General features: G+C 43.2%; 1 protein-coding gene and 1 long non-coding RNA gene across 5 annotated transcripts in view; one reads left to right on the top strand and one right to left on the bottom strand.

The window, feature by feature from the left end:
• The window catches only part of LOC140734810 (receptor expression-enhancing protein 1-like), a 61431-nt gene that overhangs the window by 16158 nt on the left and 19007 nt on the right, over window positions 1–26266 (top strand). For 3 of the 4 annotated variants that reach the window (XM_073059368.1, XM_073059387.1, XM_073059378.1), the window contains exons 2-4: window positions 7663–7735; window positions 16780–16856; window positions 17832–17952. In XM_073059368.1, coding sequence (XP_072915469.1) covers window positions 7663–7735; window positions 16780–16856; window positions 17832–17952 — 271 coding nt within the window. The remainder of the gene's footprint in view (window positions 1–7662; window positions 7736–16779; window positions 16857–17831; window positions 17953–26266) is intronic. The other variant, XM_073059396.1, reaches the window with a different exon arrangement.
• Window positions 300–25991, bottom strand: LOC140734828 (uncharacterized). The gene is made up of 2 exons (XR_012100625.1): window positions 25881–25991; window positions 300–1152 (listed from the first exon to the last, which is right to left on the bottom strand). It is a non-coding gene; the product is annotated as an uncharacterized lncRNA (long non-coding RNA).

Here is a 26266-nt window from a genome sequence, read left to right as displayed (position 1 = left end):
CAAGCAGCAGCAGCAAAACATCAACGCTCTGCTCACTTCACTTATTTCAACAGCAAGTGTCAGCGCCCACCACCCACCAAGCAAGCAATAGCAAGAACTTCAAAGAGAAACCTCTGCTCCCCACCCAACTTATTTCAACTGCAAGTGTCAGCGCCCACCACCCACCCATGATTTGAAGTCCAACAAAAGCTATTGTTCACCTAGCAAATTCGACAGGCCACTGACAAGGGCCAGAAAGGTGCCCCCTTTCATAGCAAGAGTGGAGACCAATAAAACAAACCAGTTCACTGATTACAAAGTTACAGTCTGCAGCATCACTTTTATTCCCAGTTTCTCCATAGAAAGGGTGCAGAGGAGATTTACAAGGATGTTGCCTGGATTGGGGAGCATGCCTTATGAAAACAGGTTGAGTGAACTCGGCCTTTTCTCCTTGGAGCGATGGAGGATGAGAGGTGACCTGATAGAAGTATACAAGATGATGAGAGGCATTGATTGTGTGGATAGTGTGTTGTATGGAAAGGCTTTTTCCCAGGGCTGAAATGGTTGTCAAAAGAGGACACAGGTTTAAGGTGCTGGGGAGTAGGTACAGAGGAGATGTCAGGGGTAAGTTTTTTTTTTACTCAGAGTGGAGAGTGCGTGGAATGGGCTGCTGGTAACGGCAGTGGATGCGGGTACGATAGGGTCTTTTAAGAGACTTTTGGATAGTTACTTGGAGCTTAGAAAAATAGAGGCCTGTGGGTAACCTTAGTCATTTCTACGGTAAGGACATGTTCAACACATCATTGTGGGCAGAAGGGCCTGCATTGTGCTGTAGGTTTTCTCTGTTTCTATGTTTCTCCAACTCAAAAATCGGCAGCAAACTCATCCTCACCATTGAGAGTGAGAGAGTGATTGCCTGAGTACAGAGGTCTCCAACAGCCTCATCCACTGTCGCAATGATGTTCCATTCTCCCACAACGCTGCAGTTGGCAACAGCGATATGGAATTGATGTGGTCACAGGGCCTCACTCTGAAATAACGCGTCTTCCAGACCACATCCTAGAGATATCGAAAGCAGCTGGTTAACAAGCTCTGGAGCGGGAGCCATGGGTGTAAAGAACCACAGTTTGAGTGCAGCTGTAGGTCACAGACTCCAACAGAACCCCATCCAGCCTGAAAAGGAAGAAAAAGACATTAAAGAGGAGAAATTAAGCCGTTTCACTGATGAGCTCGAAGAAGCCGGTCTCTAACGACTTCTTAACTCCGCTGTACCATAACTGTAATAGTTATGCAGCTATTCCTTAATTCTGAGCTCTTTCAGAAGAGAGAAATTGGATTACATCACACATTTTGTGATATTAGAGTGGGGAGAAAGAATTGATACAATGTTATTTTCTCTTGTGCATTACTGCTGTGGTGTTCTTAAACATTTTCCTAGTTTATGTTAAGCTTATCGTACATTAAGTGTATCATAATCACTTACTGTTATATTGCTTAACAGACTAATTCAAGGCAGTCCCCTCTATATCAAAGTTGGTTTTCTTTTGCTTCAAGCAAAAACTAAATGCATGACATAACAATCCACTTCCAATATTCCATTACCAATTACAGTGATGGCTTTGATTATGTTGGCAAACAATATTCAAGTTATTTGTATGTTAAACAATTACCTGTTGTATATCTGCACAATCCCATTTCTGTGCCCACAGATAGTAATTTAAAAATCTTACTGCATGCAGAAAACCTTAATTTGTGGATAGCATTCAGTCTGTACCCTGATGTTTGTAGGCTGTGAGCTGTTTTGTGAGCAGGTCAGGTAGCATCCATTTTTTAATGGGTTTGCAATACTTTTGCAAATTACTACAAGCTTGAGTTTGATTGTTGAAGGAATAGTTTGTTGAGCTGCAATCTGTAATACAATGATTAAAATTTGAGTGATATTTATCCTTTTACTGGGAAAAAATATTGATGGTTATCTAGTCAACAAGTCATCCATATTTGCAGTAATCTTGGGCCTGAATACTGTAGATGTGTTCTTAAGTAAAAATCGAAAATGCTGGAACCGTCTCATAAAGGGTCATTGACATGTGACATTAACTCTTTCTCCTTTCACATATGGTGCTTGACCTGTTGAGTGTTTCAGCACTTTCTACTTTTTTTTTCAGATTTATAGCTTACACAGCTTTCTTGATTTTTATTGATCCTTGCAAATCCTCAGCATGAACAATGTGCTAATTAGTCTACCTTAAGGTAGAATTTCTTTGTGGAATTCATTCTTCTGAGAAAAGGGGTTTGAGGCCAAAGGGAGAGGAGACTAATTAAGGGATATTTTGGAACAGTGTGCTGTTGAAAGTGGGTGTGTAGGCAAGTTATGTATTTATGTGGTTAATATGACAGAATCCAATGTGTGTATGATCTGCGTGTGAATTTTTCTTTGGAGGCAGACTCACTTGTTTTGGGCATAGTTCCACTGGGTCAAGGCTGTACCCTATCAAAATGTATGGTAATTCGTATGCAAAAGTACCCATTTTATTGGATATTTTTAATTGGAATAAGACCATAAAGGCACAGGAGCAGAATTAGTCCATTCAGCCATTGAGTCTGCTCCATCATTTCATCATGGCTGACCCATTTTTCATTCAACCCCCTTCTCGTCTTCTCCCCATAACCTTTCACGCCCTGACTAATCAAGAACCTATCAAACTTCCACCTTAAATGCACCCAGTGACCTGGCATCTACAGCCACCTGTGGCAACGAATTCCACAGGTTTGCCACCTTCTGGCTAAAGAAATTCATCCAATCTCTTTTCTAAATGGATGTCCCTCTGTTTGAGGTTGTGCATTCTGGTCCTAGACTTCCCTACTAAAGAGTGGATGTAGAGAGGATGTTTCCTATCTGGGCCTTTCAACATTCAATAGATTTCAATGAGATTTCCCCTCTCCACACCATTCTTGTAAATTCCAGTGAGTACAGGCTTAAAACCTTTACTCACTGCTCATATGATAAGCTTTTCATCCCAGAATCATTCTCATGAGCCTCCTCTGAACCCTCTCCAGTGTCAGCACATCTTTTCTTGAATAAAGGGCCCAAAACTTTTCACAATCCTCCTAGGTAGGCCTCAGCATTACATCCTTGCTTTTATCTTCTAATCCTCTTGAAATGAACGCTAGCATTGCATTTGTCTTTTTCATCACCAATTCCACCTGCAATTTGACCTTTAGGGAATCTTGCATGAGGACACCCAAATCTCTTTGCACCTCAGATTTTTGAATGAAGGGATGGTATTTTCAGTCATTGCCATTTTGGGCTGCATCATTGTGTGCTATGGAAGCTGCAAGGCATCAGACCACAAGATCTTATACAAACCTGCCAAGAGGGTCAGCAGGGTGTCCATCTGTTCTGTCACCTTCCCCACCCTCTGTAGAGTTGTATGTGAAGGGTCCAAAGTATTGTTCAGGATGCCTATCACCTATCCCATGTTCTCTTTGACCACTTACCATCAAGAAGGGAGTAGAAAAGCTTCAGGTTCAGGACACCCAGACCATGTAACAACTTCTTCACAGCCTGTGAGTCTAATAAATACCCTGCCACCACTAAGGTCTTGTCATTAAGACACCAGCTGTTTACACACTACATGCACTTTGCATTATATTTTAATTATTTACTCGTGGCAATGTTTTTAATGTGCTGTGTGTAATGTATGTTTTGTGGGTGCATCATGTATGTTTTATTTGATTTGTATATATGTACAGTCAGATGACAATAAATTTGAGCATTAACTAGTCTTCACATTGTTGAAGTAAGCTGCTCTCAATTCTGAGTGATTAACCAGTGGCTGAGTATATCATTCCCATCCAATGTGGATAGCCTACCAAAGTGCAAATTAAAATACAAACAAAACTGAACTTTTATTCTATCACGATGGATAGCTTAAACTGAAGCAATCCTAACTGAAGTTCCAAACATGGAATTATGACAAAGCTAGGGTGCAACTATTCATTCATGAGTTTGGAAAGAAGGAATGGGAGTGGGTCCTTGCAAAGCTGCAGGAATCGAGAGATTTTTATCTTGATTGGAAGAGTGGAGTGATAACTGATTGAAAAGGAAGGAACAACATCAGAAGACTAGATAACTTGCTAATAGTGCAAACAATTTGGTTTATATGGGATCAGGTTGAAGTCTAGGAAAGAGGTCAACTGGACAAGCTAAATTACTAGAACCTGTGGTGGTGGGGTTGTGTGGTATGGAGAAACCAGAGAAACAGACAGACATACTTTATAGATTCTGAGGGAAATTGGGTTTCATTACAGTCGCACCAACCAAGAATAGTGTAGAAATATAGTAATATAAAACCATATGCACATTTAAGTGTGAGGGAGATTTGTGAGCTAGTGGGCAGCACAGAAGTGACGGGGCTCTTGAATTTGTCATTGCATTCTACAAAGCAGATTGCTTTAAAATGATTTGTAATGTAAAACGTTTTTATCAGTTTACAGTTGTCTGCTTGTAGGCAGGTATCTGGGGTTGCTCATCATGGTGAGATTGAAACAGGGGCCCACAGAGACGGTGAGAGATCCACTTTTGCTCTTTTGTTGCCATATTCCTAGATTGGTTTTGATGGAAATAGTGAACAAAACCAAAAAAAAGTATAAACTGAAGCTTGTAGACCTGATTTTATGCCATTTTAACTGAATCTTGAGCTCTCCTATCAGTAGTTTAGTTGATCCGCAGTTAATTTTCCTGGTTTCCTTCAGGTGGCTGTCAAAGTGAATTGGGCATGCCTATTTCAACGCTTTGGCATATTTTGTTGGCTGTTCCATGCTTGTGGGTTTTACTACTTAAAGAAACCCAAAAGCTTCTGAGCATGAGGAATTGCAACTGTTGTTATTTTTAACAGTTGGAATTGAGCTGTGTAATGTTTGAGTTGGTATGAAGTGTTTTTTTTAAGGGGCAAGTTGGATCTAACAGAATTTTCCAGGCCTTAAAGTTTCCTGCACCAAGTTTTACGGGGGGGGGGGGGTGCGGGTGATATATAGCTGAATGAAGAAATTATCGTCCCAAAATAGGGAATAGGAACTCTGACAGCAAACCACAAGAAAGCAAACTGGTTTACATAAGCCAAGCTAAGCAGTTGTTTGACTGAGTTTGTTTTCTTAATGCTGTCAGTTTTTGCATCCATGCAGCGCAGTGATGAACTACTTGTCACTGTGTTTGACATTTTGTTAGGAGTGCAGAATTCTGAGACTACAAATGTGCCCTTTAAATAAACATTTACTCAAACCTGTTTAATACCAGAAACTTTTAAGTACCTTACACCAGACCTGTTTTTCTACAACCACTTGTTGACAAAGAGCCTTTTGAGGAGTTGATTTTCCAATATAAAAAGTTGGTTAAGGGTTAATCTGATGATATGCTTTAAAATGACAAGATTCAGGTGATCTTATTTTTTTAAGTCCAGATTTACAATTGTATCTAATTACACATCTACCCCTTTTCTGTGGCAGAGCTCAATTTGTTTATATTTACTATATTCAAATAAGGGTGATGTGTTTCCATCTGATAATAGACAAGCAGTGTTTTAAGCATCTGGTAGGGACTATTCATTATGATGCTGTGTTCTTAATTTGAGGATCGGTGACTGTTTTGCTATTCATCAAAATCATGACTTTTTTTTACTTCAGTGCCATTTCCAGTACTGTCACCATATTCATTGATTACCATTATTGCACAAAAATCTATTAACCTGTTTCAAATGAATACACTCTTTTTTGACTGCAGTCTTGGATGGAAAAAAGTCCCAAAGATTCCTCTGTCTCTCTACATTTAATTCTCAAATTGTGCCCCATCTTGGAAAAATCCTGTTTGTCAAGCCCCTGGGAATTTCAATATTGAAGACATCCCTTGACTCTTAAGAATGCAGGCCCCGTGTCCTCTGCTTCTCATTTGGCAAACCTGCCATCTCTGAAATCAGCTTAGTGAACCTTCACAGCACTTGTATGGCAACTGAGTTTCTTTTATAAGGTGACTGAAATTCTGCTTTGAGTGTGATTTCACCAAGGCCCCTGTAAATATAATGTTTCCTTCTGTAATCAGGTATGCTCCTAATAAACCATTCTCTATTATTTGCCCTACTTATCACTAGCTGTATCTGCAGGTTGACTTTCAGTGACTTCTGTGTGAGTACATTTGTCTCTTGGCACTTGACCAATCTCTCACCATTTAACAAAAAATCTGCTTTCCTGTCATGTGAGGTTATCCATTAATGCACATTTTCCCTATTATTTTCCATTTATTATGTACTCGCCTTCTCAATCAACATGTCCATATTGAAGCCCATTTGTATCCGCAGGTGCCACGTGCGCCGATTCAACCAATCACAGATCAGAAAACCCAGAAATTCTCTCCCCAGCACTTATTTTTTGAGCATTGTTCGCCTCGCATTTTGTTCGGTTGCTACTTTGTTTCTGTGAAAAAATGGCTCCTAAAAAGCAACTAAGTGGTCAAAGCAATTCCTCAAAGGCTAAGAGGGAGTGTAAAGTGCTCTCTCTCGCCAAGGAAGTAGAAATCTTAGATCTTTTGAAAAGTGGCGTGTCGCTGGCCGAAGAGGTCCTCAGCCCTCAGCCTTCTCAGATCCTGACTTTAGTATTATTGAGCCTCCTCCAAAGCATCCTTATTCCCTAACAACTATTTACATAGCATTTCCATTGTATTGGGTATTATAAGTACTGTAAACTAGAAATGATTAAAAGTATTACTCGTTGTTTGAGCATTGTTCGCCTCGCATTTCGTTCGTTCGCTACTTGTGTTGTGAGCGAGAGGAAGGAATTTAAAGCTAGTAAGGGATGGCTGGCTAGCTATGTAAAACGCTACAGCCTCAGAACTTAAAGATCACGGGAGAATCGGGATCGCAGCAGCGTTCCCTGAAGAGCTACAATGGTTGCGTTTATACTGAACATGTACTGACTTCTTTTTTTCTTGTCATTATTCCCTAAACAATAGAGTATAACAACTATTTACATAGTATTTGCATTGTACTAGGTATTATAAGTAATCTAGAGATGACTTGAAGTATATGGGAGGATGTGCGTAGGTTATATGCAAATACTACGCCATTTTATATAAGGGTCTTGAGCATCTGCGTTTTTTGGTATCCGCGGGGTTCCCGGAACCAATACCCTGCGGATAAGGAGGGCCGACTGTACTCATCTAATTTAATTTAGTTACCAAACTTACAACTATGTCATTTGATCTCCTTGGCCCAGTTACTATAGATCAGTGGTTCCCAACCCTTTTTATATTTTGATTGACTGGTCACTGTGTGCCCCACAAATCCATACCACCAAATTGAGTAGAGTCCATTCATTCCTCTTTTTGCAATACATGTCAATACATTCCCCCACTCCATGAGATCTATATATTAACTAACCTCCTGTATAGGGCCTAATCAAAATTATATGGAACTTCAAAATGCATTTACATTCACCAGTCCCACTTATCTACTAAACATGTTACATTCCTAGAGAACCCCAATTGGACATTAATTTCCCTTTGTAAATTCATATTGCTGTTTTAACATTAGATTCCAACCATTTAGTGTAAGAGGTTGATAATTTCCTACTTTGTTATATTGTTCCTTACTTAAGTAGCACTACTTAAATTTTACTTTTTTATATTGGAAGCAGGCTTGCGTTTGGTACTTTGTATCCTGCATACGCATCTTATAAAGCCGTCAAGACCAAAAATGTGAAGGAATATGTAAGTAAGCTCTACTTGTCATTGCTGTCTAACCTTGCTGCTTAAACCCCTTGTGGTTACAGATGGCCAGAAGTCAGCCATAGAGACTTTGGTCCAATCTGTCCTTCCCCAGTGAGCTAGTCCCATCTGCCAGCATTTGGCCCATTGCCCTCTAAACCTTTCCTATCATGTGCTTATTTAGACGGTAACATTGCTGATGTACACCAACTTTTGTGTGAAGAAGCTGTCCCTGATGTTCCTTTTAAATCTCTCACCCCTGGTCTTAAACCTATGCCATCTTGTATTTAGCACCTCTTACCTGGGAAAAAGACTGTACTCCCAACCTATGATCCTTAAGATCTTGTATGCTTCTAACAGGTCAACCGTCAATCTTTTAAGTTCAGACAACAGCTTGGTAAATAGTACAATAGTGTCATCTATGAAAAGTCACCTGACCATTTAAACTCCTGCTCAATGTCCCATAATAAAATTCTGCAACACTCCTAGCTGAATTAACATGTGTTACTTGAAGGATTATAATGACAATGGGTTGAATGTAACCAGATTCCATGTGGCTGTTCATATTCTATGGATCCCATGATAATGATTTAGCTTTTAAGTCATTACAATTAGTTATATAACAACTCGAGAATATGATGATGTTGTTACCAGTCTGGTTGAAATGTATTACTTAAAATGATTCAAAGTAACCATTTTAAGCCAAGGTATGGAATTACTGTTGGAGCATACTCTAAATTAATATGAGTTTAGTCTTGGATAGCCTTTTGGAAAATATGTAAAAGAGGCCTTATGTTTTCAGCCTAATTAAATCTTAATTCTATCAACCCCCAGCCTGCCATTTTTAACCACAATTCCAAGTTCCTCAGTTCTTCTTATTCCATTTACATGCTAATCTTGACTGATGATCAACTGAAGGCTGAAGCTATTCCCCTTGGTAAAAATGCATCCCTTTCCTAAAATACATCAAATGGCCTTATCCATTCCTTTCCCTTTCTCCTTCCTCTTCCCCTCCCCCACCTATTTATCTTATCAAATCCAAAGTGAACCAATGTAACTCTTCAATCTTGTAACTTCATTTATTCTTAAAATAAATAAATGATTATTATCACTAAATTCACATGAAGAAACAAGTGAAAAAAAATTTCTGGCATGATCAGTGCTTCCAGCATCTGCTCAAATTGCTGTCAAATTAATGGGCACTATTTATTTGTATTCAGAAGTTGTACCGTTGAAGACTGCTGCATGTGAAAGATCCATATCCGCAGGTTTGAGCACATAATTACCCCTGAGTTGAAACACAGTGGACACCAAAAGATGGTGAATTATAATTCAATTTAAAATGGGTATGTGTGCTGCAAATTTATTGCTGTCATCCAGTTTTTTTTTACTGTGTACTTCACCTGACATTTGTTGAAGTCACATTGTTTGCAGCAATAGTACAGTGAAGATAATAATTGCCAGTGACGTTCAGTGTGCAATAGTTTACAATTCGGCTTACCATAAGGTGCAGAAGGAATCTTTTGCTCCACTTTCAATAACTGAGGAATTGTCAGCTATTATCTGAATCATCAATCCCATTGTTAAAGCGGCTTGAAGGATATTTTGTTATCAATTATGGTCTGTGTCTTAATAACATACTAAAGTAGTTGCAGAAGTTATAAGATAAAATGAGTGGAGGTTGTATACATTCAGCATCCCCTCTCAAGTGACTTGAAAAGAATTCAAATCCACAGGAAGCTCTGGTGATTTTTTTTGGCTGTTAAGAGTTTTGTTTACTCTGAGTTGATCCACCAGCATCTGAGCATGGGGAAACTGGTTAATGGTTAATTACTCAGCCAAACAAAGTACCGTAGATTCCGGACTACAGAGCGCACCTGATTTTTAGCCGCTGGCACTAATTTTAGAAATAAAATCATTTTTTTAAATGTAAAGGCCGCACCGGATTTTCGGCCGCAGGTGTCCCACGTTGTAATATGAGATATTTACACAGAAAGATATTACACGTGAGGATTTTTTTAACTTTTAATTAAATCCATATGGTAACAAAAACAAATACATATTGCAAATGCTTTTTTTCGAACCGTGCCCGTACGCGGCTACTTTTAAATATACGTTGCGTATACTTCTTTACTGAACAACATTCCAATATCTCCTAACGACTGGTAAAAAATATATATACTGCAGCCTACCAGGAAAAGTTATTGATACCTTTAACTTAAAAGCAGATTTCGCTCAGATCCAAAGCCGCTCGCGGAATCCGCTCCCCCCCTCCTTTCCGTTTCATCGCAAACGGCATTTAAAAGCAGATTTCGCTCAGATCCAAAGCCGCTCCGCCGCTCGACCCCCTCCTTTCCGTTTCATCGCAAACGGCATTTTCCCACAAGACGCCGCGAAACCGGGTGTGTCGTCATAGCATCCCGCGATGTAGTACAGAAAACAAATATAGTTTAAACTAAGAGGGTAGGTAGCACAATGCTTCGAGTGTTTTCCATGTTGATGAGGGTGAGTACAAATGACTGATTTACAATAATTTAATTGTGAAAGTGCGCTTGATTTATCGTACAATTTCATTGGACCTCTGTGAACTACTCATCAATTTTATTGGTCTACTGTTACGAGGCAAAATGTTTACGAGGCGGCATGAAAAAAACCTTGCATTAGCCGCATCGGATTATTGGCCGCAAAGTTCAAAGCTGTTCAAAATGTGGGAAAAAAGTAGCGGCTTAAAATCCGGAATCTACGGTAGTTTGAATAAAAGCATTGCCTATCCAGAAAATGTATGCTGCATTCCAACTTCCAACATCATGCCTTATTTTAATTGCTGAATCCCTCCATCTAAGGGTTACAACTACAGAAACTTTCTAATCTAAGCATTGTCTCCCCCCCACAAGAAATAAGGTGAGTGAATAAGTTAAACACAAACTATGTGCACTACTTCAAAGTTCAAAGTAAATTTATTATCAAAATACATGCTGCCTATGTCACCGTATATTACACTGAAATTCATTTCCTTGCAGTCATTCACAAAGAAATACAATAGAATAAAAGAAAACCAATGTACAAAGACTGACAAATAACCAATGTGAAAAAGCAGACAAACTATGCAGATACAAGTTAAAAGTAATAATAATAAATAATACTGGGGACATGAGTTGTAGGTTGTGGAATGAGCTCAGTGTTGAGGTGAGTGAAGTTATCTACACTAGTTCAGGAGCCAGTTGGGTGAAGAGCCTGGTGGTGTGGGACCTAAGGCTCCTGTACCTCCTTCCTAATGACAGTAGCAAGAAGTGAACATGCCCTGGGTGGTGGGGTCCTTGATGATGTTGTTGTGGCAGTGTGTTTTGTAGATGTGCTCAGTTGGGGGGGGGGGGTGGTTTTGTGTGACAGACTGGGCTGTATCCACTGCTTTTGTAAGTTTTGGTTATTGTCTCATAGCAGTGAGGTCATCTGGCTTATTGCCAATGGTATTATCCAGTCATGCTCCCTTGTGGACTCTGATCTCAGCCTTTTACATTTCTTCTACACCTCTTCCATCTTGAGTGCACCCTATAACCTTTTTTGTTGACACTTATCATAATGGAGATTTCATTAAGCCAGAAGTAGCTGTGGGGAACGTGACCTTGAACACACCCAAGTTAAATGAATTGGCTATGCAAGGGAAACACTGCATTGCTATTCTGTCTGGTTGGAAAACCTTATTAAATGCACAAAAACAAAAGATTTGGAAAATATAATCAGGCTTGTTTTTCAGTTTGTAGGCTTAAGATTCCTTTGTGTCTTAGTCATCAATAAACTTTCACTACCAACTTTCATTTTGGAGTCTCTGAATTTTAGTGGCTACAACATAGTGCAATTTAATTTGGATGACTAAGTTGCTTCCATTCATATTTTCCTGGCACCAAAAGTTGGAGTAGGTTTTTGGTGATTACAATTTTTGGCTTGCTGAACAGTTAAGGAGGTGTGACCAGCTCTTATGCACAGGGTGAAAAAGCAACGTAGCTTACCTTATACAAAATATGGGTTGCTAACCTGTAGACACTCATTTGTGTTGCCTTTGGAACTTGTTACATTAACTGTATGAATAATGCTCAATAGGTTTAAGGAAAGTGCTTACTATGCTTTTATATATTGGTGACACCCAACGCATACTGGGAGACCGTTTCACTGAACACCTACGCTCTGTCCACCAGAGAAAGCAGGATCTCCCAGTGGCCACACATTTTAATTCCACGTCCCATTCCCATTCTGATATGTCTATCCATGATAGCCTCTACTATCAAGATGAAGCCACACTCAGGTTGGAGGAACAACACCTTGTATATTGGCTGGGTAGCCTCCAACCTGATGGCATGAACACTGACTTCTCTAACTTCTGTTAATGCCCCTCCTCCCCTTCTTACCCCATCTCTGATGTATTTAGTTCTTTTCCCCCTCCTTTTTTTTCCCTCTCTTTTTGCCTATCACTCTGCCTGTTCTCCATCTCCCTCTGGTGCTCCCCTCCCCCTTTCTTTCTCCCTAGGCCTCCCGTCCCATGATCCTTTCCCTTCTCCAGCTCTGTATCCGTTTTGCCAATCACCTTTCCGGCTCTCAGCTTCACCCCAACCCCTCTGGTCTTCTATCATTTTGCATTTTCCCCTCCCCCTCCCACTTTCAAATCTCTTGCTATCTTTCCTTTCAGTTAGTCCTGACGAAGGATCTCGGCCTGAAATGTCGACAGTGCTTCTCCTTATAGATGCTGCCTGGCCTGCTGTGTTCCACCAGCATTTTGTGTGTGATGCTTACCATGCTCCCTGATTACAGAGTTTGTGTCAGTGGCTTCATTCAAAGCCATCTCAGGAAAAAAAGTCTGATGGTTAGAAGTTGCCCTGCAGTTGACACTGGATAGCTGTGTTTTCCTTTTACAGCCACCTCTAACCAAATGTTTAAGATGTTTATTAAAGTTCTGAGTCTGACAGGCACTTCAACCCACTGTGTACTTGCTTGCTGTCATGTACTTGTCATTATGATCACTTTTTCTAGCACATAACACTTTTATGCCTTGAGTATTCAAGTGCTTGTCTAGATATTTAAATGTGAGAATCTCAGCCCCCATCATGCCTTGGGCAGTTAGGCAGTGCACTGCAGATTCCAACCATCCTCGTAGCAGGGATTCCCAACCTTTTTTATGCCAATGAGCCTTATCAATATCTGAGGGGTCTATAGGAAAAATCTCCTACATTCTACTGATCTGTTTCTCTCTGTCTCACGAGGTACTTCCCCTCCCCTTCATTGCCTCCTTTACTCCAAAGTAAACAAGCTCATTCTCACCTTATAACTGAAAGATACTATTGCAGACAACATCCTGGTAAACATCCTTTGCATCTGCTACATTGCAGTCATGTCCTTTGAAGTTTAATGAATAGAGCTATACACCACTTATGGCCTAACCAGTGTTGCATAAAGTTATAGCATAACCTCGCTGCCCTTGTCTTCATTAGAATGCAGGTATATGGCTTCTTAACCAATTTATCCTGCTTTGCTGCTGCCTTTTTGGATATTTACTGTTCATCAAAATTTCTCTTTTTCTTCATGCTCCCTGGGGCACTATTGTTCATTGCATTGTATCAAATGCATCACCTCTTTGGATCCTTTTAGAAATAAGAATTGGTCAGTTAAACGTGGTGCTGGTGAATCATGATGACGTATTGCGGACTATTTACGTAACTTCTAAATATCCTTCTGAATCACTCTCGCTGCACTCTTTCACCTGTAATTTCCCTTTAAGCAAAGTACTACTGAACTTTCATAATGAACTAGCAATTTCATGATCTTCTGAAGGATTTGGTGGATTTGCTTCTCAAGTGCGCAGATACATCACCTTTAAGCGGATGATGGTACATCACCATGGCTGAAAAAGAGGGAGAGGGGCAGGACTCAAAGCCAGGTTGAAACACTAATGATTGAACTTCCTCTACCCAGCATCTTGTTAGCAAATGTACACTGAAAAATGAGATTGAGGACCTAAGGGCAAGATTGCTTTATTGTTAGGAAATGAGGAATTGTTATGTTCTGTGTTTCACAGAAACATAGCTCACTCAGGATATGCCAGATATGTGGGTAAGACTTGAAGGGTTGGAAACATAAAAAACCTACAAGACAATGCAGGCCCTTCGGCCCACAAAGTTGTGCCGAACATGTCCCAACCTTAGAAACTACTAGGCTTACCCACAAGCCTCTATTTTTCTAAGCTCCATGTACCTATCCAAAAGTTTCTTAAAAGACCCTATCGTATCCGCCTCCACCACCGTTGCCAGCAGTCCATTCCACGCACTCACCACTCTGAGTAAACAAAAACTTACCCCTGGCATCTCCTCTGTACCTACTCCCCAGCACCTTAAACCTGTGTCATCTTGTGGCAGCCATTTCAGTCCTGCAAAAAACCTCTGACTATCCATACAATCAATGCGTCTCATCATCTTGTACACCCCTATCAGGGCACCCCTCATCCTCCGTCGCTCCAAGGAGAAAAGGCCGAGTTCACTCAACCTGTTCTCATAAGGCACGCTCCCCAATCCAGGCAACATCCTTGTAAATTTCCTCTGCACCTTTTCTATGGCTTCCGCATCCTTCCTGTAGTGAGGCAACCAGAACTGAGCACAGTACTCCCAAGTGGGGTCTGACCAGGGTCCTATATAGCTGCAACTGTGTTTCTCAGTACACAGGATAGACCGGACTGCTGATTTGGAGAAGGCAGAAGGTGCAGGTCTGTGTTTCATGATAAACTCTTTGTGGTACTGGAATTCAGCAGTCTTGTCACACTGTTGTTCCCTGACCTAGAACATCTGATGACTATTTGCAAATAAGTGATGACTATTCTACTTGCCACGAGAGTTCTTCTCCCTGGTCTTGACCACAGCCTACATACTGCTAAAAGCAGATGTTAAAGAAGCACTCAATGTTCAGAATGTCGTGGTTAGCAAACATAAAACAGCCTACCTTGACACTTTTCAAATCATAGTTGGGGACTTCAGTCAAGCTTGCTTGAAGAAATCTCTGCCCAATTATCATCAACATATCACCTGTCAGGGCAGACATCCCAACATACTTGACCACTATTTATACTACAATTTAGAATACCTACCATTCGGTGTCTCGACCATATTTTGAGAAATATCACTTTGTTGTCCTCCTCCGACCCAATACAAGCAGAGGCTAAAGAGCAAGGCTGCAGAGATGAGAACTACAAAGAGGTGGGTTGCAGGAGGCTAAGAAGAGGCTACAGGATTATTTTGAGTTGGTAGATTGGGCCATTCAGGAACTCATCAGAGGATCTAAATGAATACACACCGGTTCTTATAGACTTCATAAAAACAGTCATTGACAAGTTTTTTTAGCACAAAATCATTCAAGAGTCTTACCTGACCAGAAACCCTAGATGAACCAATAAGCTTCAAATCCTAGGCCTCAATACCTCATGTAACTGAATCCTTGATTTCCTCGCTTGAAGACCCTAGTCAGTTCAGATTGGGAGCAACATCTCTACAATCTCCATCAGCACAGGACCACCATAAGGCTGTGTGTTTATCCCCTTCTGTACTGGGTTTATACTTATGACTGAGGCTAGGCACAGCCTCAAGGCATATTTAAGTTTGCTGTCAACCCCACTGGTTGGACAAATTAAGGGTGGTGACGAATCAACATGTAGGAGGGAGATTGAAAATCTGGCTGAGTAGTACCATAACAGCAACCTCTCACTCAATGTCAGCAAGACCAAGGAGCTGATTATTGGCTTCAGGAGGAGGAAACGGAAGATCCATAAACCAGTCCTCATTAGAAGATCAGAGGTGGAGAGGGTCAGCAACCTTAAAATTCCTCAGTGTTATCATTTCAGAGGATTTGTCCAGAGTCCAGCACATAAGTGTCATTACAAAGAAAGCACGGTAGTGCCTCTACTTTCTTAGAAGTTTGCAAATATTTGGCGTGACGTAAAAACTTAATGAACTTCTAAAGATGTGAGTTGAAGAGTATATTGAATAGTTGCATCATGTACTGATATGGAAACACCAGTGTCAATGGAGAATCCTGCCCAGGATTTACTGCTCAGTCCAACACTGGTAAAGCCCTCCTCACATCTAGTCAGAGTGCTGTTGCAGGAAAGCAGCATTAATCATCAAGGGCTCCCATCCACCATTCAGTCCATGTTCTCTTGTTGCTGCCATCAGAAAGAAGATATAGGAGCTTCAGGAACCACACCACCAGGTTCAGGAACAGTTATCACCACTCAACCCATGATGCTCTTGAACCAGAGGAGATAACTTTACTCAACTTCACTTACCCCATCACTGAACTGTTCCCACTAAACAGAGCTCACTTACATGGTGTTTTCCTCTCATGTTATTGATATTTGTTGTTTATTTATTATTCTTTTGGTATTTGCACAGTGTTTTTATTTTGCACATTGGCTGCCTGACCTGTTGGTGTAGTCTTTCATTGATTCTATTGTGTTTCTTGTATTTACTGTGATTACCTGCAAGAAATTGTATCTCAGGGTTGTATGTGTTGACATATATGTATTTACTTTGAAGTTGCTTTCAAGTTTGGCACAAATCACTAAATTTCTGCTGTACCATAATATGTGCTGCTTGAAGCATACAAGAAAAGAAAACGAAATGATTGGGAACTTTTAAAGCTATCTCATAAACTACTTCATCACCAATTCTACACTGCCCTGTACCACTTACCAAAACCTGGAAGCACGATAGTTTGATGCTGTTTTAATAATTCCTCTAATATTTGGCCCAAATTTTATTTTCTAGTATTGGCTCTTGGAGAAATATTTCACCTGCATTTAGGTTTGGTACAATTGACTTGCCCACAGCAAATTAGAATTTGTACTTCACCAGGAGTTGACCTAATATTTCCCTTTCTTCCCCCTCCACCTCAGTTTTTTTTTATTTTCTTTTGCTTCAGGAAAGTAGCCTGTTTCAGTAAATTGGATACAGAATGTATGTTTTTCTCTCATTCTGAGTTTCTAATAAATCAATAACCATTTGATTTCTCTCTAGGTCCGATGGATGATGTACTGGATTGTGTTTGCAATCTTCACAACAGTAGAAACTTTCACAGACATATTTATTTCTTGGTAAGTTGTAAAACATCTCAAACATATTGAAGGAGGTGATTTAAAAGATGCGTGTATGTTTTGTATTGTGATTTTACTGAGGAATGAATGCTTGGAGATCACAGACAGTTATGTCTGGCAAGAAGATGACGGAGAACAGTGAGGGAAGGTAATTTGTTGTGATAATAGAGAAACTGTCCAAACCCTGCAGTTTGGAGACGGAAAAGAAGTCCCTCCATGTTTATACTATTTTGCACTTGAAAGCGATTAAACCTCTCGTGCCTATGACAAGTCTAGGAGTTGCACTCATTCCTTAGAGATTCAAATGAACAGGTAACATGCAAATTAACTTTGCTTCATGTGAGGCTGATTACTGCCTTTTAGTGGCATGCTGTGTTGTTTCTAAAATTATCAGTGTCAGTTCTGAAGGATGCCTTGTGCATTTCTTTGATAAACTGACTTATGCAGACTTTCATATATTTCTTCCCTTCTGATATCTTGGCATTTGCAAATGCTCAAAACCTGTTATAGTGAAATTCTTCTATTATCTGCACCCTCGAGCCTTTGGATTTCTTTCCAGACTGCTGGTGATAACTTCAGCAAACTTGAATTCACTGCTTTAAGATGGTGTGCTACACTAATAGTATAACTTTTCCAATGAACTAGTTGAGGGAATGTGGGAAAAGGATCTTTGCTATGTTTAAAGGAAGCATAGGAACAGGAGCTCTGGGTTTAAAGGGAGCTTTGGAAAATGGATGAGGCAAGTCACAGCCCACTGATTTCCAAAAATCAGATAACAGATTAATGCAAGACTGCTTTGCCGTGTGATTATCAGTAAATGGGATGAATTTTAGATTTAACATTGTATGTGTTAACCCAAAATTAGTTATTAGAACTTCTGGGTGAATCCTGATCAATCTTCCATTCATGCCTTTTGCGCGAAATATAATATTATGTACTCAGTTTTTTTGCTCACTAATTCCTTTCTGTCTGAAGGTTTCCATTCTACTATGAAATAAAAGTTGCATTTGTGGTCTGGCTTTTATCCCCATACACGAAGGGTGCCAGTATGATTTACAGGAAGTTTGTTCATCCTACTCTTTCTTCAAAAGAGACGGTAAAGAAACAGTTATTTCTTGATTTATACTTGGTGGAGGTATTTAATAAGCTGCAGTAATTCCTTAAACATTCTGAAAGCTCATAAGGTTTAGTTTGTGCAATTTATTTACTGCCCGTTACATTGCTGCCATTTAGGGTAGCAATCGAGGTTCTCCATCTCTGGCAGTGGTCAGGACTTCCTTCATGTCAGTAGCTTTCTCTTGGTTTTCACTACTGTCAGTCATGTAAGTCAGGGACACAGTGCAGTCAGATGTAGAAAGATTCTTCATTGTTGTTTCCATAAGTTCTGTTTTGCCAGTCAGGATTGTTGGCCTTAAGCTGAACCCTCAAACCTCAGTCTAGTGGACCACTCTTAGTCTGGCCTCTACCCTTTGACCTGTTTGCTATGGATGACCCTACCAAGAGCCAAAGCATAAGACCCTAACTCCAGCCAACATAGCTCTCTGGGTCACTGAGGCACGCAAGTCTCCAAACCGTGACAAGGTTGTGGTCTTCTTGGAGCAGTTTGTGCAACAATGTAGTTTAAATGCCTATGAGTTCAATTAAAACTGGACAAAACTATAAATGAGCTTTTTTTTAAAAAGCTTTGTATATTTGTTTGACTCAAAGTAGGATATTTCCCTTGTGTTTTACCTGGAACTGCTTGAAATGTACTCTACCTTGCATGTTCCGTGGTTTCGTTCAACATAATATTTTTATTTGGCACAGCTGTAAAGTCAATTTGTGATTTCCATATTAGATTTCCTTTGACATCGGATGTCAAATACCACTAACCCATTTTGCAGCTACCTAACTTTTTTAAGTATTCTGATATTATTTTTGGTCCCTATTCACTTGCTATCTCTTTACCTGTCACCTGATTGCTCCCTACAGAACTGTATGCCGAACAGTGACCATATGCTGGATACAATCATGACTCCTTTCTGCTCTAATAAAGGTAGAAAATACAGTAAAAGTTCAGCTGGTCAGATAGCATCTCTAGAAGTGGGGGGCGGGGAGAATAACATTTGAGGTCAGAGACTCTTCATTAGAACTGAAATGTTAACTCTTTCAGCAGATTGATGCCTGAACTGCTGAGTATTAGCAGCATTTTGTGTTTATTTCTGATTTCTATTTTTTAACTTTCACTAATTTCTAGTCATTTTTCATTTAAATAATTTATTCGGTAGATGCAATATTTGATTATTCTAAAGTTCATTCAACAAAAAATTTTAAAATGGTATACTTTCAGAATTGTGTGAAAGCTTTTGCCTTTTAAAGCAATCAGTGCCTCAACTGTAGATGTTTGAAACCTTATGGCAATATTGCCCTTTTGTTTAGATGCTCAAAACTGCAGCAATTTGATCAACACAATCGTGTGGTTTTGATGCACAATAACCCTAAATAAATAAAACTCCCATTTTACTTTTTAATGCCATTGAATTTGAGGAAAAACAATGATTTTTTTTAATATTGTGGTATATTTTGTTGCTGAGCTTGTCTAGCTGTGAATCTATTCTTTGCCTTGTTAAGAAAACCAGATTATGACCAGTTGAGTACTGATTTCTGTTTACTGTAAGTAAAATATTTAAAGCTACTTGTGTGACTTCTTGATGGGCCCCCAAAACAAGCTGGCCAATTTTGAGATTGGTCTGTTGCATTAGATGGAAACTATAACTAACAAGATGTACTGAAATACTTCCCTTTTTTTAAAGAAAAAAAAGTCTTTCCTCATCATGAGATCAAACTTATGATTAAAATGCTCAGCAGCACACAAAATGCTATAGGAACTCAGCAGGCCAGCCACCATCAATGGAGAAAAGTACAGTTGACATTTCAGGCAGAAACGTCAACTTGTAGCGGTGTGCTACACGCAACGCTAAAATAACGACACGGAGTCGGTAAACTGCAGTCAAAGATAAAGTTTATTCCAACTTCACAGTCTTGTTTTAAACTCTCCCTCTCCCGCCGGATGCCTCGAGAGGCACGTACTGACACCGCCTCAGGCTTTCTCCCTTTGTTCCGGACCTAGCCTTTGTGCCTGCACACTGGCTAATTGTCAGTCGGTTCGAGTGTGCTAGTAATTGGGTCGCCACATAACTCCCCCCAGAACCGGCGATACACCCCCCCCCCCAATGTCCACAGTCTGGGCCGGACCCTGTTTGGGACGTCGGCCTCTGCGCCGCGGTGCCGGAAACTCGACCGGTTGCGCCAAGTCCACATGGGCCAGTTTGAGTCGGTCCACCGTGAAAACCTCCTCTCTCCCCCCAACGTCCAGCTCGAACGTGGACCCGTTGTTCCTGATCACCGTAAACGGCCCCTCGTAGGGCCGTTGCAGCGGTGGCCGATGCCCGCCCCGTCGTACAAACACAAACTTACAGTTCTGCAGGTCTTTGGGTACGCAGGTCGGGTGCTGCCCATGCTGCGAAGTGGGTATGGGGGCCAGGGCACCGAGCCTCTCGCGTAGTCTGCCCAGGACTGCTGCAGGTTCTTCCTCTCGCTCCCTTGGGGCTGGTATGAACTCCCCGGGAACGACCAGGGGTGCGCCGTACACCAACTCGGCTGACGAAGCGTGCAGATCGTCTTTGGGCGCCGTGCGGATGCCGAGTAGGACCCAGGGAAGCTCGTCCGCCCAGTTAGCTCCTCGTAGGCGGGCCATGAGAGCCGACTTCAGGCGATGGTGGAAACGCTCCACCAGTCCATTCGACTGTGGGTGGTAGGCAGTGATGTGGTGCAGCTGAGCCCCCAACAGGCTGGCCATCGCTGACCACAGGCTGGAGGTGAACTGGGCGCCTCTGTCGGAGGTAATGTGGGCCGGTACACCAAAGCGGGACACCCAGGTGGCGATCAGTGCCCGGGCGCAAGATTCAGAGGTGGTGTCGGTGAGCGGGACCACCTCTGGCCATCTTGTGAACCGGTCCACGATAGTCAGGAGGTGCCACGCTCTGCGCGACACTGGCAGGGAGCCCACGATATCCACATGAATGTGGTCGAAACGCCGGTGGGTGGGGTGGAACTGCTGCGGCGGGGCCTTGGTGTGTCACTGTACCTTGGCCGTCTGGCAGTGCATGCACGTTCTGGCCCATTCACGGATCTGCTTGCGGAGTCCGTGCCAAACAAACCTGCTGGAGACCATCCGGACGGTAGTGCGGATGGAGGGGTGCGCCAAGTTATGAATAGAGTCGAAAACACGTCGCCGCCAAGGTGGCGAGACGACGGGACGGGGCTGGCCGGTGGCAACGTCACAGAGTAGGGTCCTCTCACCTGGGCCTACGGGGAGGTCCTGGAGCTGCAAACCGGAGACTGCAGTCCTGTAACTCGGGATCTCCTCATCTGCCTGCTGTGCCTCTGCCAGCGCCTCAAAGTCTACCCCTTGGGAAAGGGCGTGAATGTTAGGGTGAGAGAGCGCATCCGCCATGACATTGTCCTTACCCGAGACGTGCCGGACGTCCGTCGTGTATTCAGAGATGTAGGACAGATGGCGCTGCTGGCGGGACGACCAGGGATCGGACACCTTTGTGAATGTAAAGGTAAGCGGTTTGTGGTCCGTGAACGCGGTGAAGGGCCTGCCTTCTAAGAAGTACCTGAAATGCCGGATTGCCAGGTATAGCGCCAACAGCTCCCGGTCGAAAGCACTGTATTTGAGCTCGGGTGGCCGCAGGTGTTTGCTGAAAATCGCCAGGGGTTGCCAGCGGCCCGCGATGAGCTGCTCCAGTACCCCACCGACTGCCGTATTAGATGCGTCCACTGTGAGGGCGGTAGGGACGTCCATTCTGGGGTGCACTAGCATCGCGGCGTTCGCCAAGGCATCCTTCGTTTGAATGAAAGCGGCGGCGGACTCCTCGTCCCAGGTAATGTCCTTGCCCGGACCGGACAGCAAGGCGAACGGGGCGCATAATCCGGGCAGCTGAAGGGAGGAAGCGGTGGTAGAAATTGACCATACCTACGAATTCCTGAAGGCCTTTGATCGTGGTGGGTCGGGGGAAATGGCGGACCGCATCTACCTTAGCGGGCAGAGGGGTTGCCCCGTCTGTGGTAATCCTGTGGCCCAGGAAGTCAATGGTGTTGAGCCCGAACTGGCATTTGGCCAGGTTGATTGTTAGACCGTAGTCATTCAGCCGGGCATAGAGTTGTCGGAGGTGGGACAGATGCTCCTGACGACTGCTGCTGGCAATGAGGATGTCGTCCAAATAGATGACTGCGAAGTCCAGGTCGCGTCCCACCGCGTCCATCAACCGCTGGAACGTCTGTGCGGCATTCTTCAGGCCGAACGGCATGCGGAGGAACTCAAAAAGGCCGAACAGGGTGATGAGAGCCGTTTTGGGGACGTCGTCCGGATGCATCAGGATTTGATGGTATCCGCGGATGAGGTCTACCTTGGAGAAGATCCGTGCGCCGTGCAGGTTTGCTGCAAAGTACTGAATGTGCGACACAGGGTAGCGGTCCGGTGTTGTAGCCTCGTTCAGCCTGCGGTAGTCGCCGCACGGTCTCCAGCCCCCTGTCGCTTTGGGCACCATGTGCAGGGGGGAGGCCCATGGGCTGTCGGACCGCTGGATGATCCCCAATTCCTCCATCCTCTTGAACTCCTCCTTCGCCAGTCAGAGCTTGTCCAGGGGAAGCCGCCGAGCACGGGCGTGGAGGGGTGGTCCCTGGGTCAGGATGTGGTGCAGTATGCCGTGTCGGGGCATGGCTGCCGCAAACTGCGGTGCCAGAACCGATGGGAAATCCGCCAGGACCCTGGTGAAGTCGTTGTCGGACAGCGTGATGGAGCCGAGGTGAGGGGCTGGCAACTGGGCTGCACCCAGGGAGAACGTCTGAAAGGTCTCGGCGTGAACCAGTGTCTTCCTGGGCAGGTCGACCAGTAGGCTGTGAGCCCGCAAGAAATCCGCACCCAGAAGCGGTTGGGCTACGGCGGCCAGTGTGAAGTCCCACGTGAACTGGCTGGAGCCGAACCATAGCTGCACCGGACGGGTGCCATAAGTCCTTAATGTGCTGCCGTTCGCGGCCCGCAGGGGGGGACCCGGCGCCCTGCTGCGGGTGTCGTAACTCGTCGGAGGTAAGACACTGATCTCGGCACCGGTGTCGACCAAAAACCGGCGTCCCGACCTGCTCTCCCACACATACAGGAGGCTATCCCGATGGCCAGCCGCCGTAGCCATCAGCGACGGCTGGCCCTGGCGTTTCCCGGGAACTGGCAGGGCGGGCGACAACGGCGGGCTTCTGCGCCCCACTGCTGGTGGTAGAAACACCATTGCCCGTTGGGCTCCACACCCTGGCCTCTGGGTTTAGCGGGCTCTGCGGCCGGGCCTGGACTGGTTTGCTGCTGGACCGTGGCCGGGTGATCAGTGAGATGGACGCCCCACTCCCCTTCTTGGCGTTCCACAGCAAGTTTACCCGGGCTGTCACCTTCTGGGGGTCGCTGAAATCCGCGTCGGACAGCAGCAGGCATATGTCCTCGGGCAGCTGCTCCAGGAATGCCTGCTCAAACATGAGGCAGGGTGTGTGTCCGTCGGCCAGAGACAACATCTCATTCATTAAAGCTGATGGAGCCCTGTCTCCCAAGCCATCCAGGTGCAGTAAACAGGCAGCTCACTCGCGGCGGGAGAGCCCGAAAGTCCTTATGAGCAGGGCTTTGAATTCCGTGTACTTGCCGTCCGCCGGGGGAGACTGTACGAACTCCGCGATCTGGGCCGCTGTGTCCTGGTCGAGGGAGCTCACCACGTAGTAGTAACGGGTGTCCTCTGAGGTTATCTGCCGAACGTGGAATTGGGCTTCTGCTTGCTGAAACCATAGGTGAGGTTGTAGTGTCCAGAAGCTTGGCAGTTTCAAGGAAACCGCATGAACAGATGCGGCGTCATTCATCTCCGGTCCAAAAACGTTTGGACCGTCGGGGTCACCAATTGTAGCGGTGTGCTACACGCAGCGCTAAAATAACGACATGGAGTCGGTAAACTGCAGTCAAAGACAAAGTTTATTCCAACTTCACAGTCTTGCTTTAAACTCTCCCTCCCCCGCCGGATGCCTCGAGAGGCACGAACTGACACCGCCTCAGGCTTTCTGCCTTTGTTCCGGACCTAGCCTTTGTGCCTGCATGCTGGCTAATTGTCAGCCGGTTCGAGTGTGCTAGTAATTGGGTCGCCACAAACTGTACTTTATTCCATAGATGCTGTCTGGCCTGCTGAGTTCCTCCAGCATTTTGTGTATGTTGCTCGGATTTCCGGCATCTGCAGATTTTCTCGTTTGTGATTAAAATGTTCCATTTAGTTGGACATTAAGCTTGGACAATTGTTCCCCTTCTTGGTTGGACCTCATATTCTTTGTTCCTTTGCTGGAATGTTTTTCTTCGTGCATCTGCTCCATTCGGTTACAATCCCATCAGGGTGTCCCAAGCGCTTCAACTGCAGGTTCTGCATCTAAGCACAATCCTGACCTTGCCTGCTGTTCATGCAATATGTTTACCAGCAGGTGCTGAAGCACATCAACTCAGTATGATTAAAGAAAGATAGAGAGTGGAAATCAATAATACTATAATGTTCAAGCGCAAATTTTGGTGTAGATGATTTCCCACTAAGCATCGTCCCTATAGCTGATTCTGTGGTCTGACCTTTGTGCTTTCCATTTTCAAGGTTCAAAGTAAATGTATTAAAGCGCACGTATGTCGCTATAGATTCCTTGAGATTCATTTTCTTGTAAGCATTCACAGTAAAGACAAGAAACATAATAAATTCAGTGAAAGACTGACAACAGGATGGACAAACAACCAATGTGCAAAAGGCAACTAATTGTGCAAATACACAAAAGAAAAAAGAAAAAAATAATGATTATAATAATAAATAAGCAATAAATATCGAACATGCGACGAAGAGTCCTTGAAAGTGAGTGCATTGGTTGTGAGAACAGTTCAGTAATGAGGCAAGGGAAGTTACCCCTCTGATTCAAAAGCCCAATGGATGAGGGGTAATAACTGTTCCTGAACCTGGTGGTGTCAGTTCTGAGGACGTACCCTATATCAGGGTGATAACAGCAATAAGAAGAGACCATGCCCCAAATCGTGGGGTCATTGATGATGGATACTGCTTTCCTGCAACAGTGCTCTGCAGGTATGCTCAATGGTGGGGAGTGCCTTACCCATGATGAACTGAGCTATATCTGCTACATTTTGTGGACTTTTCCATTCAAGGGTTTTGCTGTTTCCTTATCAGGCAATGCTGCAGCCTGTCAATATACTGTCCACCACCCATCTATAGAGGCTTGTCAAAGTTTTAGTTGACATTCAAGTCTTTGCAAACTTCTAGGAAAGTAGAGCCCGTGTCGTGCTTTCTTTGCAATGGCTCTTGTGTGTTAGATACAAGACACATCCTCTGAAATGATAACAATGAGGTATATAAGGTTGCTGTCCCTCTCCACTTCTAATGCCCCAATGAGGATTGATTATGGACTTCCAGTTTCCTCATCCTAAAGTCAATAATCATCTTGTTCTCCTGCAAATGTACATACGCCAACAAAAGGCTAAGTTGAGAAGTTTCATACTCCAGTGTTTTAGCCTGACTTGGAGTCCTCCCTCTCTTTCTGCAGTGGTGGTGTACTCTCATCTGTTTAAAAATGTCATGCCTGCATGCCTGAGAGTTACCTCTACCAAGTCATTCAGAAGATAGTGAAATCACTAGTTCATTAAAACAGTTCAAAAGTATGTTACTTAAAGGGAAATTACAGGCTGCAGATTACAGTGAGTAGTTCAGAATGACATGGAATAAAGTAATGGGCTGCATATTATCTGCACAAAATCTCAAGGCAGTAGTTGTTACATAGGCAACAAAGCAGCAAATTGCTACGCAACAAATGCCACTATAGCAAATGAATGAACAATTTTGATACTTGATAGGGGAAGAATAGGGTATCAGAAGTGCTGCTTATTCTTGGGATGGGTTTATGATACCTTGTGCTTACCTGAAAAAGATGGTGGGCTCTTTCACCAAAGCCTGGTTTGAAATGTTTCAGTTGCTTCTGCAGTCCTTCCAGAGTATCATCCTGGATTAGTGTTTCAAATCACTATAGGATCTTTAGTCCAATCATTTGATAGTGTTACACATCCTGAACTTGAAAATTGCTTTGTTGGACTGATCTGTTTGTACAGGGTAAGTGTCTGAGACAACTGGGAGAACATGCTTTTAAGGAAAGCAAGGTGGCCAGTTGTCATTTGGAATGTTCATGGCATTTACAAGTTATTTGAAAACTATTTTTAAAGGGTGATGAAGCCAGTTCTTTTGTATTGCTGTCGTCTTTTCCAAAGCATCAGAGCAAGTGTCATTACTGACGGTGACTGGTGCCCTTTT

The sequence above is a fragment of the Hemitrygon akajei genome, chromosome 1 (assembly GCF_048418815.1).
Source record: "Hemitrygon akajei chromosome 1, sHemAka1.3, whole genome shotgun sequence".
Lineage (NCBI taxonomy): Eukaryota > Metazoa > Chordata > Chondrichthyes > Myliobatiformes > Dasyatidae > Hemitrygon > Hemitrygon akajei.
This window is presented reverse-complemented; position numbering and strand designations above follow the sequence as displayed.